The sequence below is a fragment of the Geotrypetes seraphini genome, chromosome 2, assembly GCF_902459505.1.
Source record: "Geotrypetes seraphini chromosome 2, aGeoSer1.1, whole genome shotgun sequence".
Taxonomy (NCBI): Eukaryota; Metazoa; Chordata; class Amphibia; order Gymnophiona; family Dermophiidae; genus Geotrypetes; species Geotrypetes seraphini.
Window position 1 is genome coordinate 398939770 of NC_047085.1, and position 13802 is coordinate 398953571.

General features: G+C 42.2%; 1 protein-coding gene across 10 annotated transcripts in view; it reads right to left on the reverse strand.

Moving 5' to 3' along the window:
• The window catches only part of LOC117354083 (ATP-dependent translocase ABCB1-like), a 161561-nt gene that overhangs the window by 47274 nt on the left and 100485 nt on the right, over positions 1-13802 (reverse strand). For all 10 annotated transcript variants that reach the window (XM_033930918.1, XM_033930916.1, XM_033930912.1 and 7 more), the window contains 2 exons: positions 9389-9550; positions 3888-4109 (listed from right to left, as the gene is read on the reverse strand). In XM_033930918.1, the coding sequence (XP_033786809.1) occupies positions 3888-4109; positions 9389-9550 (384 nt within the window). The remainder of the gene's footprint in view (positions 1-3887; positions 4110-9388; positions 9551-13802) is intronic.

Sequence of the window (13802 nt, forward strand, 5' to 3'; positions counted from 1 at the left end):
TAGACATCCAGGCCTGTTGATTCTGGTGACTCCGGATTGGCCCAGGCGCCCGTGGTACGCGGTCCTGGTGAGACATCTGGTGGTGGATCCTCTTCCTCTTTTGACCGACCTTCTGTCTCAGGGCTCCATTCCAATGTTCGATCTGGGTCCCTTTTGTCTTACGGCTTGGTTCTTGAAAGGGACCGCCTAGGTAAGAAGGGGTATTCAGATAAAGTGATCTCAACCCTCTTGGGCGTCACGGAGATTTTCCACTTCTCGGGCTTATGTGCGGGTTTGGCATATATTTGAGGGGTGATGTGCTGTGCGTAGAGTGGTCTCTTTTCGTGCTTCCCTGCCAAACATCTTTGAGTTCTTGCAGGATGGCCTGGACAGGGGCCTGGCTTGGTCTTCTCTCCAGGTTCGGCTTGCGGCCTTGTTAGTCTTTCGTGGGTTGTTGAGAGTTCAGCGTTTGACTGCCAGTCCTGATGTCATTCGCTTCTTGTAGGCAGCCAACTTACTCAAGCCTCCCGTGCGACCATCTGTTCCATCTTGAGCTCTGACTCTGGTCCTGTCTGTTCTGGTGTGTCCACCTTTTGAACCTTTGGGTGACTGCTCGTTGAAAGACCTTACTCTTAAAGCTGTGGTCTTGGTGACTGTTATGTCTGCTACGTGTTTCTGAGCTACAGGTTTTCTCTTGTAGGCCTCCCGTTCTGGAGTTTTCCAGGGAGCGGGTTGTTTTGCGGCCTGTTCCTTCTTTTCTTCCAAAGGTTGCTTTTCCTTTTCATATCAATCAATCTGTAGTCCTCCCGGTGTTGGTTAGTCGGGAGGGATCTTCTGAGCAGAAACAGTTGAGCAAGTTGGATGTCAGTTGTGTCTTTTGCTTTTATGTGCAGAGGACCTGGGAAATCAGATCATCTATTTGTCTTTTTAGTGGGTCCTCGTATGGGGGATGGCGCTTCCAAGGCTACTATTGTGCGCTGGATCACGTAGACTATTGCTTCCGCTTATCTTCTTCAGAAAAATGCCTGTTCCTGAATTTCTCAAGGCTCTTTCCACTTGGGATCAAGCAGCTTCTTGAGCCGAGTCTTCTCTTGTGCCTCCGGTGGATATTTGCAGGACTGCAGTTTGGTTTTCTCTACATTCCTTTGTTAGCACTACCATGTGGATGTTCAAGCGTATTTGAGACGCGGTATTCGGTGAACGTGTTCTTGTGTTAGCCCTTTGAGGGTCCCACCCTTGAAGGATACTGCTTTGGTACGTCCCATCTGTACAGAATAATTATGCTGGTCTAGCAGGCGACACAGAAGGAGAAATGAAGTTCTTACCTGGCAATTTTCTTTCTGTTAGCCTGTAGACCAGTATAGTTCCCCACCCTTTCTGTCTTTATGTGGTGCTTGCGGGTTTTGCTTGCGTGCAGATTTTGATTTTTCTGCGGGTTCTATTATTTTACTAGGGCCGGGGAGACATAAGAACAGCAGCTATGGCTTAGCTGGTGAGCTGTGGGGACATTTTCACTGCAGGAATTTAGTTCTATGCATGTTCCAATAGTGTTTGTTATTTTTAACCTCCTGTTTGGAGTGTTTTTACTGTTCTCAGTTAGTATTTTCCTAGGTTCTGCTTGGCTATTCGGCAGACTGGGAAGATAGAGGGAGCCTCAGCTGATATACTACAAGTTTTTGTCTCAGTCTCCACCTGCTGGTCATAGTGAAGTATATACCCATCTCTACAGAATAACTATACTGGTCTACAGGCTAACAGAAAGAAAATTAGCAAGTAAGAACCTAATTTCTCCATGTTTCTTGTATGGGCCATGAAATCCAACAGAGAAAAACTCCCTCCACTTTCACTAGTGTCCTCCAGTTCTTCCTGCTGTTAATATGTTTTGGTAATCGAGTCATTAAGGGATGAATTTGGATCTGGAAATTGTAGGGGCTTGAATGCAAGACTGTTAGGATGAAGGGGAGAGCACTATTAAAAGCTCACATGGTTGGGTGGGTATTGAGCCTGCAGGGCAACAGTGGCGTTTGGGAACGGCTAGGTCCGGTTCTTTGGAACATGGGTGCTTGCGTTTGTATTGGGAGAGAGATTAAGGGGTACAGGCTAGTCTCCTGCAGACTACATTAATGGCTCACGCTTCTCAGAGTAGTTTATTGAAGGTTGCAGGAAGCAGTGAACAATGTATTCCAACAGCCATATTCAGTTCAACATGGTCATTTTATCAACATTTTATTCTACTTATTACTTTTATAGAGGCAAAATCTCCACTATATGCAGTTCTTTGAAGATGTAAAAAATGCATATATGCTGTGTGTTTACTACTACTACTAACTTCTATAGCTCTACTATACATAGCCAGTCCTACACATTATCCCCTGGACTGTATATACAGCATGGTGCCCAAAATTAGACGTTGATATTTGGATGCTGATTCAAGATGTCCACCCTGCCACAATCTCTCATCCAGGTTTGCAGCTGAATGTTTACGGTACCATGTCTTCCATGCTATGCACACTTGCTTTACCGTTTTTGCCAAGTTTTTTCTTACTCTGCTAGCCATACTTGTAATATTATCACCGCTGTGCTAAGCTCTGCCTTTTAATGCTCGCCATACCATGTTTTGGCATTTTATGTTTTACCTTGCTTTGTTAACTATGTTTGCCATCTCTATGAAACAAGGGTTACCTTGCTATTTTCTACCTTATGATGTCTGAAAGTGTGGTGCAGGGAGTATAAATACAGCCTCGATAGTCTGTAGTTGTGGGTTCAAGCCCACATTGTCCCCTGTGACCCTGAGAGGGCCACCAGGTCCCCCATTGCCCCAGGTACATTAGACAGATTGTGTGCCCACCAGAACAGATAGGGGAAAATGCCCGAGTACCTGAATAAATTCATGTAAACTGTTCTGAGCTCCCCTGGGAGAACGGTATAGAAAATTGAAAAATATAAATAAAATGTGCATCCAATTAAGTCAACCAGTGAGCCATTTAGTCCCAATAATTGGGTAGTAATTGTGACTGGCACCAATTTGTATTTGCACACACGCCATTCTTGCCAAAAGGGGGCAAGGCCATGGGAGGCCAGTAGATTTGCACCCTAATTGGATGCCAGGAAAAACAGTCAATTTCAACAGGCATAAGTATTGGCATCCATATTTGGGCACTGAAATTGGCACTCAGTGCTATTCCAAAACATGCGCTCATCTTTGCGCGCCCATTAGTGTAAAGCATTAAGTGCCAATTTTTATCTGCACTGAATTTTGAATGTTATTTACTGAATCTAGCCAATATGCAGGTACTTTCTCTGTCCCTAGTAGGCTCACAATCTAAGGTGGGGGTTTTTTTGTACCTGGAGCAATGGAGGGGATTAAGTGACTTGCCTGGGGTCACAAAGACCTACAGTGGGAATCAAACCCAGTTCCCCAGAATCTCAGCTCAATGTACTAGCCATTAGACTCCTCCATATAGTTTATAAAACTATGTACATATACAGTAACTCCACCCCAGGGCTACCTCTTCCCTACCCCCAGGAATGCCTACTTGTACGTGCAGTTCAGCCACTCAAACATACAAGTCCGTTTCTGCTTGTGGAAGATCATCATTGTACTGGAGAGAAGGGAATGGTCTGTAGTAGGCTGTAGTTAAAAAGAAAGTAAATAGGGCCTAAACCAGGGGTGTCAAAGTCCCTCCTCAAAGGCCGCAATCCAGTTGGGTTTTCAGGATTTCTCCAATGAATATGCATGAGATCTATTTGCATGCACTGCTTTCGTTGTATGCTAATAGATCTCATGCATATTCACTGGGGGAAATCCTGAAAACCCGACTGGATTGCGGCCCTCGAGGAGGGACTTTGACACCCCTGGCCTAAACTGTTCATCTGGGATTGCTAATATTTTTCCTAGTAACACATACCTCTTTTTCATCCGATTTGGATTTCTTTGTTTTCTTGACTCTTCTCTTCTTCATAGTTGATTTTCTGCGTTTCTGTCTACTTGATTGCCTATGAATACTTGTTCTTTCAATACCTTCCGTTTCTGGGAGATCAGGAATGATCTCGAAGTCGAGCTGGTCTTCGTCTTCTGTATGATCAGTATATTCATCAGTTTCTTCATATTCATTGCTACTTGCATTATTCTAAAAATAATAGCGACACACAAAGAGGAAAAAATCAAATAGAAGGAAATGTATTGATTTCATTTATGTAGGGGCTTTAGGCAAAGCACAATTAACAAAAATTAAAAATAACAAGGAACGGTCAACATCAGATTTATCAGACAGAAAAGAGACGAGTATCCAGATAATAATCCAAGGAGGAGAAGCATTAATTGAGCATTAAAGAAACTGAAAGAAAGAAGCAAAGGAAAAAAGAAAATGAAGCATCGAAGAAATAACAGAACAGAAACAAAGACTGAGAACAGAGGGGAGGAGGGGAGCAGAAAGCTATGAAATCTGCATTACTCAGGGGTGAAAGATGAAAATGGGGCTGAAACAAACATGCAGTTAGGGTTGCCAGATTTTCCAATCTTCAAAAGTCTTTATCCACTTGTGAGGTCTGAAACAAAATCAGATAAGTCCGACACTGGCTGCGTTTCACAGTAACAGTAAACAACAAACTGCGTTGTCCATCCAGCCTGCCCAACAGTCACACTCATCTTGAAGGCAATGTTGAACCAACCATCTAGCAATCATTCATTTCACTTGCTAAGTTCCTCTAGAACAGGGGTAGAGAACTACGGTCCTCGAGAGCTGTATTCCAGTCGGGTTTTCAGGATTTCCCCAATGAATATGCATGAGATCTATTTGCATGCACTGCTTTCAATGCATATTCATTGGGGAAATCCTGAAAACCCGACTGGAATATGGCTCTCGAGGACTGGAGTTCCCTATCCCTGCTCTAGAAAATATTCTCCCCTCCCCCCTGCGATAGGCAAGACTTGTACTCTGATGTGGTAAAAAAATATGCATATTTACTCCTGATCCGTCTTGCCATATAGAGGACACAGACGTAGAAGTCCGTCCGACATCAGCCAAATTGTCCCAGTGCTGGAATCATCGTCAAAGCTAATTCCAACCCATCAAGATCTGTCTTGCCATATACAGGACAAAGACCATAGAAGTCCATCTGACATAAACTTCATTTCTCTACTGAGGAGTCTGCATTTAAGCATCACTCCTGTGCATCATAAATGAAGTTTAGTCATTGATCTGTTGAGTTTTATGTTGATCCTATCTTTCTATTTAGAGGTCCTTTGTGTCTATACCATGCATTTTTGAACTCGCCGATTTTGCTTCCACCACCTCTACAGGAAGAGCATTCCAGGCATCCACTACTCTCTCCATGAAAAAATATTTCCAGGCATTACTCCTAAGTCTACCATCCCAAAACCTCATATTATATCCTCTAGTTTTACTGCATCTCTGTCTCTGGAAAAGATTTGTTTGTAGATTAATATAATTCAAGACTTTAAATGTCTATATCATTTCTCTATCCCTTCTTTCCTCTAGGCTAGGTGTACATATTCAGGTATTCAAGTCTCTTCTCATATGATCTCACTGGATGTTCCTTCTTCTAAGTCATTGATGAAAATATTAAGATGGGCCCAAATACCGAGCCCTGGGGTACACCGCTAGTCACTTTCTCCCAGTCTGAGAACTTTCCATTTATGCCCACTCTCTGTTTTCTGTTCTCCAGCCATTTGCCTATCCATCTCAATATATCTCCCTCTATTCCATGGCTTTGTAGTTTCCTGAGAAGTCTTTCATGTGGAACCTTGTCGAACGATTTCTGGAAGTCCAAGTATATTATGTCTACTGGTTCTCCACTATCAATTTGTTTGTTTACTGTCTCAAAAAAATTGAAGTAAATTCATCAAACATGATTTCCCTTTCCTGAAGCCATGTTGGCTGGCTCTCATCAGGTTCTGTGTATCCAAGTGCCAGATTATGCTATCTTTAATCAGTGCTTCAACCATCTTTCCAGGGACAGACGTAAGACTCGCAGGTCTGTAGTTGCCCGGTTCCTCCTCTTGATCCTTTTATGAAAATTGGCATGATGTTCGCTATCTTCCAGTCGTCCGATATCTGTCCAGTTCTAATTGACAGGTTAGCAAGTTTTTGCAATAGTTCTCAGATTTCAACCTTCAGTTCTTTTAAGACTCCCTTTAGTGAAATCATGTTGTCTTGGACCTTATAACCCATTTGATTCCAGATAGTTTACTATTCTCTCTCTTAGCAGAACATCCATTATCTTTCCAACCACTTAAGTGAGACTTACCGGCCTGTAATTTCTGACTTCTCTGTTACCAATTCTGTGAAGAAGGACCACGTTCACTCTTCTCTAATCCCATGGAACCTCTCCCATCTCCAAGGATTTCCCCCCCCCCACCCCCCCAATATTTATTTATTGAAATTTTAATTATGCATAAGACACATCACTCAAAAATAAACAGTAACAAGAAAACAAACAATATTTTCCAATTACAATATAATTAACCCCCCTTTTACAAGACAGTAGCGCAGTTTTTAGCACTGGCTGTGATGGTAACAGCTCCAATGCTCGTAGAATTCCTATGAGCAGAGTTATTACCACCACGGCCAGCGCTAAAAACTGTGCTACAGTTTTTAAAAGGGGGGATAAATCACAAAATGTTTTATGTACTATTACTTAGCCCACAATTAAGGAGGGAGAAGCAAAAAGAAAAGGTGGAAAAATACATAATTATTGAACATAATATCAAGTCAAAGTAAACCTGAGGTTGGACCAATTATACTCATTGCGAAGACTGTGGATGCAGCCAAAGGAGTACTTGAGGAAGCTGCTACTTTACCAGAAATAAATTTAGCTAGTTGTGAGGAATCAAAGAAACCATTATCAAACGCCTTGCAGAGTAATTATACAAGGGTATTTAAGCACAAAACGTTGCACCTATTTGCTAAAACTGTGGTCATAAAAGTAAAAATTATCTCCTTGGTAACCCTAGATACATCCAGATACCTTTGAATTTTATAAGTCATAAAGAAAACATCTTGGTGCCTAAAAAACAATTTATGCAACCAGTGTGTGGTGCAGTGTTTGGTGCAGTGGTTAAAGCTACCGTCTCAAACCCATGCTGGGTTCAAACCCATGCTGCTCCTTGTGACCCTGAGCAAGTCACTTAATCCCCCCATTGCTCCAGGTACATTAGATAGATTGAGCGCCCACCGGGACAGACAGGGAAAAATGCTTGAGTACCTGAATAAACTCATGTAAACCGTTCTCGGCTCTCCTGGGAGAACGGTATAGAAAATTAAATAAATAAAGTCCCAGCATCCAATGCCAATTGAACTAGCAATGTGGCTGGAACCACAGCCTCAATATCCGATCTTGCTAAGAAATTAATCAAATCCAAACTATTTACTGAAAGATTTTGTTAGTTAGAAACAGTTTCTTTTTCCTCTGAGGTAGGTAATATTCAGATGACCAAGGTTCAAAAAATATATATCTAATACTCTGATAGGTAACGCAGCATTTGCAAGGAAAACGTAACTGAAAAGTTGCTCCCATACTCAAAGTTGGCTGACGATAAGCCAGGAATTCCTTCCGTCTGGCTTGCGTCCATTTCGAAACATCAGGAAACATTGACATTTTGAATCCATGAAATTCCACATTATCAGTTCTATAGAATAGATGAAGAATTGCCTCCTTGTCCTGGAGAAAACCGAAGGTTACCAATAAGGTAACTCTAGTAACTATTTCTTCTTGTTGAGATGCTTCTAGTAAGATCCAAATCTCCTGGTATTGTTCCTTTGCTTTTATCCTCTTTAGGAATATTCAAATAATATAGCTTTTGTAAAGGTGGCATGTTATTTTCAGGAAAGTTTCAATATCTTTTAGTCTCAATTCCATTTCTAGTCTTCCTCCTTTCTACAATATACCTGAAAAAGTCTCGTCTCCTCTTATTACATCTCTAACCATTTCTTTTTCTGCTCATGCAAGGTCTGTGCCAGGGGCTAAATAATACTATCAAACAGTACAAAACCATGTTAGTAAAACTATATAAAAACTGAATACATACAAGAATAAGTATATAGTTTTATTATATATAATCATAACACATAATAACCAAATAAATAAATTAGTGAATCAGGTTAAAAAAGAAAAGGAAGACACCCTACCTATCTTGGTCAGATCTAAAAATCAATAATAATAAAATCCTAAGCGCGCATGCGCACTTAGGATTTTGTGATCCCTGCCGCCGTGTTTTCTGTTCCCTGGCCGAATTCTATTATAGAACAGGGCAGCAGGGAACACTCTGAAGCTTCCCCCCCGCCCTCACTCACCAACCGTTGCCGCCACCTTCAAAGGAGCCTGGTGAGGATCGCGGCCGGCTGTAGCAAACTTCACAGGCTGCACAGCACATCGGTAGCACATTTCCTCTGATGTACGCAATCGCATCAGAGGGAACGTGCTATGGAGATGCAGAGCGGCTTGCGAGGTTTGCCAAAGCCAGCCGCGATCCTCACCAGGCTGCAAACGACCTTGCTGGACCGTGGGAGCAAGTAAGGGGTGCTGCTGGACTGGGGGAGCAGGGAAGAGGGACAGAGGGAGCATGGAAGAGGTGCTGCTGCACAAGGAAGTGGGGTGGGAGAGAGAAATGCTGCTGCACAGGGAAATGGAGGAGAAGGGTAAGCTGCTGCTGCTACTGCACAGGGAAGTGGGGTGGGAGAGGGAAATGCTGCTGGTGAGAAAAGGGGGCTGGGGCTGAAAGGAAAAATATGGGAGAAGGGGGCTGGGGGAGTAAAAATGGGTTGGAGCTGGAGCTGAAAATAGGGGACATGTGAAGGAAGGAGGCTTTAGTAGCACCCATTAATGTAACAGGCTTAAACACTAGTGATAGATATAGCATAGTCACATAATACACAAACTAAGAACAGCCTATTCTCATAGCCATAAATGATTAAAAATAAATAAATAAATAAGTCCTCTTACCAAGTCTGTCCAAGAGATGGCAGTATCACACAGCAATTCAGCACTATTGATTCTGGCAACATAACTAATGCTCCTGAAAGGAACTTGTAAATACTTTCTGCTCTGGGTTATAGGTCACAAGCTCAGATCAAGAAACCAAATATAACTTATATATATATATTTTTTTACTAACATGTTTTTATTTTGTTTGTTGATTGTATTATGTAGCTTCTAGCCCTTGACACAGCCCTTTGCTTGGGCAAAACACAGCCGGTGTCGGGCTTGTTTTTATTTAATGTTTCAGTCCTCAGAAAAGAATAAAGAATTTTGAAGAATACTTACATGATCTGATTCTTTCTGTTGCTATTTTGGAATTTGCCCTATGTTTTCTTAGACCAACAAATATTTATATTTTCTGCTTAAAAACAGTAATAAAAAGCCATGTATTATTGTATAGAGTTGGTACCTGCTGCATTACAAGAGAATAATAGACTCCTTTCTGTGCCATGAGCTCACTGTGTGTTCCCAACTCAACAATAACACCATTCCTAAATCCAGCAATCACATCGGCCGTCTTGATTGTAGAGAGGCGGTGAGCAATCACAATTGTTGTACGCCCAGTCCTTGCCTAAGAAAGCAAAATGAATTCAATCAACACTCAACCCAAACTTGTTTTTGATATGTACTCAAGGTTTAGTAAGGGTAGGAAGTGCCTTGGGCAGTAGCACCCTCTTCTCTAAACCCCGCTCCTTCCCGACCCCACCCCATACGCATCTTCCCTTCCCCTCTAACTCTTCGCCAGAGCAAGCGGCATCTCTAACCTGCTGCCCACACCAGGTTTCAATAGGCATAAGTCTGGTGCTCGAAACTGGGGCACAGGAATCTGCACTAAACACAACTCTATAAAGGGTGCTCCCCCTTCTTTTCCAGTGCCCATTGGAATCCAGCCATATTTGTATAAGTAGGAGACACACCCATGCTTCATCCACATGAATGCACCCTCCCCTTGCAGTTAGGTGCTATGGCACTTAGGGCAGTCTTGTAGAACAGTGTTTACTACAACTACTATTTATTATTTCTATAGCGCTGAAAGGCAAACGCAGCGATGTACATTCTAACACACAATAGACAGTCCCTGCTCAAAAAAGCTTACAATCTAATTTAGGCAGGACATTTCAGGGTTGGGGAGATTATAGTGGGTATAGATATCTGACAGTAGTTAGGGGGAGTTAAGAGTTGAAAAAAATTTCAAAAAAGTGTGTAGGGGCATAATCGAAAGGAACGTCTAAGTCTGTTTTCGTCCAAGTTGCAAGTCGTCCAAAGTAAAAAAATAGCTTAGGACACATTTTCGAAAAATACGTCCAAATTTTTTTTCGTTTCGAAAATCGTCTAACTATACGTCCTGCTGATCTGATCGTCCAAGCCGCTAAATCGTCCATCTTTATACCACATTTTTGTCCAACTTTTCATCCAAGTCAAAAACGCCTAGAACAAGCCCTGTTGGACGTGGGAGGAGTCTGCAAAGTGATGGACTGAACACCCAGACATGGCACCTAAATAGTGGGGTACCTTACAGGGTACCATGTCATTATTTCACTACAGCTCCCTTATAGGTCATGGTGAACCTCCCAAACCACCTCCAGAATCCCCTAGACCCACTTATCCACCACCCCAATAGCCCTTATGGCTGCAGGCGCTACTTATATGCCAGTACAAAAGGGTTTTGGGGGTATATAGGGGAGTGCACATGTTTCAATATCAATACAGTGATTACAAGGACTTATGGGCATGGGTTCTCCTCTCCATGGATCCATAACCCACCCCCAGGACGGTTTAAGATGCCTCCGTGCAGCACGACAAGGCTTTCCTATGCCAGGCTGCCAGGTGATGATGTTATGGAGGCACAATTTTCAAGTTGTGATTAATATTTTTATGGTGGTGGGGGAGGGGGGGCCGGTGATCATGTTTTAAATGGTCTAAGTCACAACCAGGGCAAGATTAACCAATAGGCCTAGTAGGCACATGCCTTGGGCAGGTGGGCCCAATGAAGAAGAGCATCAACATTAGCATCAACATTGTTTTTTCCAAACGGCGATGCACCCCTCCATCATATATCAGCAACGCGCCCCCCCGATCGGCAACACGGGCTCCCCCATTGACGGAAAGTATGACAAGCAAGCAACGCAGGTAAGAAAGACAACAGGAACTGTAATTTTGCAAGTGGTGCTGCTTGCCCAAAGCTTCCCTCTGATGTAGCTTCCTGTTTCCACCTGGGTGCATGGTGGGGTGGGGCGGGACAGTGTACTTGTGTGCCTAGGGGCCCTCGACGAATTAATCCTGCCCTGGTTACAACGTCCAAGTTCCGTCAATTCTGTGCTGTATAACTTTCGGTTACACATGCAGTACGACTAAGTCTAAGCCTGCCCACCTCCCGCCCAAATCCCGCCCTCGCCCCTCCTCCTGAAACGCCCCGTTTAACTATGGCTGTTCAGCAGCATTATGAAGGCCTAGGTCATTTAGAAATACGTCCAAAACCCGTTTTTATTATAGGCACTTGGACGTATTTTGACAATGTTCGTCCAAGTGCCGACTTAGGCCGGTTTTCTGACGTTTTTCTCTTTCGATTATGAGCCCTTTAGTGCATACAGGTGTCTAACTATTGATTAATAATGCTTTGGATGTGCCTAAGTGATGCATACCTCTAAGCACTAGTTTATGGAATTGCCCTGTGTATTTTTATTTATTTTAATTTATTTACTGGAATTTACTAACTGCCTTTCTGAAAATATTCACCAATAGGCAACGTACATCAGGTACAGTTTAACATACAACTTACAATTTTCTTGACAGCATAATGATAGCATGACAAAATATAAACATAAGTACAATTAATGAAGTAAACTTAGAAATGGTTAATATAATACAGTATCAGAAATATAAACATTTAACAGCACTACAGAGTATGAATGATATCCTATAACAGACAGCATGTCACAACAGTCAAACTACGAAGGTCCATCAAGCCCAGCAGCCTGTTTCCAACAATGGCCAACCCAGGTCCCCAAGTACCTAACTAGATCCAAATGTCAGAGTAATACCAGTGAACCTTCCCAAAAGGTATTTTAAAGTGAGCGATATCTTAAAGTCTTAGAGGTTTTACTGGACCCCTTTCTTACATATGAAGATCAGAACATTCACCTATGGAGGAAGACTTTGGACATTACGAGACAGCTGAGATTAGTGAAGTCCTACTTCTTTGAACATCATTCTGCAGCATTAGTGCAAATGCTAGTGTTACACTTCATTATTGTAACTCTTTGTAGTTGAATTTAAATTTGAAGCTGGTTAAAAGGTTGCAGTTGATTCAAAAATACTGCTGTGAGGTTGATATATGGACTGAAGAGATAAGACAGTGTTTCTGCAGCACACAAAAGACTTTATTGGTTACCTATTGAAAAACGTATCAAGTTTAAAACTTCGACCGATTCATCACATTTTACAGGCTGAGGCTTCTGATCATTTGTTTTGATTTTCTCTCATTTCCATTACTCATCTAATAGGTTAAGTGGTACTGTTATTGCACTTTGCACAATCTATTCTAGAGTACACTTCCCCCTCCATATTTGCGAATTCTGTATCTACGGATTTGCTTATTCGCGGTTTTAAATAAAAAAATTTATTTTCATTTTTCGGGCTATTTTAAGCCCTGTAAGCTCCCCCCCCCCTTTAAGCCTTACCTGGTGGTCTAGCAGGTTTTTGGGGCAGGAACGATCTTCTCACGCTCCTGCCCCGTGCAGATCGCTCACAGGAAATGGCTCAAAAGACTATGGGAGCTCAAGGCAGCCATTTCCTGTGAGTGATCTACACGGGGCAGGAGCTTGGGAAGATCACTCCTGCCTGAAAACCCGCTAGACCACCAGGTAAGGCTTAAAGGGGTGGGGGCTTTCAGGGCTTAAAATAGCTGGGGGAAGCGGGGGTTAGGGGCAGAACCAGCCCAAATATTATTTGCGTTATTTTAATATTCGCGGGCCAGCTCTGCCCCTAACCCCCACGAATACAGATGGGGAAGTGTAATACGATTTAGAAACATAGAAACTTAGAAGATGACGGCAGAAAAGGGCCATAGCCCATCAAGTCTGCCCACTCCATTAACGTCAGTTTAACTCTTCTTTTGTAAATGTTGCTATTGTTATCTAGAAAAGTCTACCAAGAACTAAAGTTAGTTATTTGAGGTTCCACAAGATGTTGAAATTTTTTTTATATGATATTGTCTAAATGTTATTTTATTCTGATTTAAGGTGCCTCTATTGGGCTTTGGATTTTCACTTAGATTATATATGGCTTCTTTCGATGTTAATTAACTCTGCTGCAAGACTGATTACTGGGGTTTCAAGAATGACTCGTATATCCCCAGTGTTGAAACAACTGCATTGGTTACCTATGCAGCAGACAGTACAGCAATCGTACAGCAATCAATCGTACAGCAAATTTTATATCATGTTTCTCCAATGGCACTAAAGGAATTTTTTTTTTTTAATGTATCAACCCAGAATATGTTTGAGATCTGAAAATAGTATGAAGTTGAGTTTGGAGGGTAAGATGTTAAGATTGGGGCAACAATGCTGTCGGTAGCAGGTGCCAAGCTCTGGAATGCGCTGCCTGGCATTCTGCGATTCTGTGATGGGAGACTGATCTTTAAGAAAATGTTGAAAACGCAATTATTTGGCAATGCCTTCATGTGCTAATGCTATTTTCTGTTAATGCTTTCCCGTCCTGTAAATGTTTTTATGGGTTTTTGTCTTTCCATCTTGTAGGATGAATTTAAAAGAAGGTTTTAATAATGATATTGTTAGCTAATGTTTTATTGTGTTTGTCTTGTT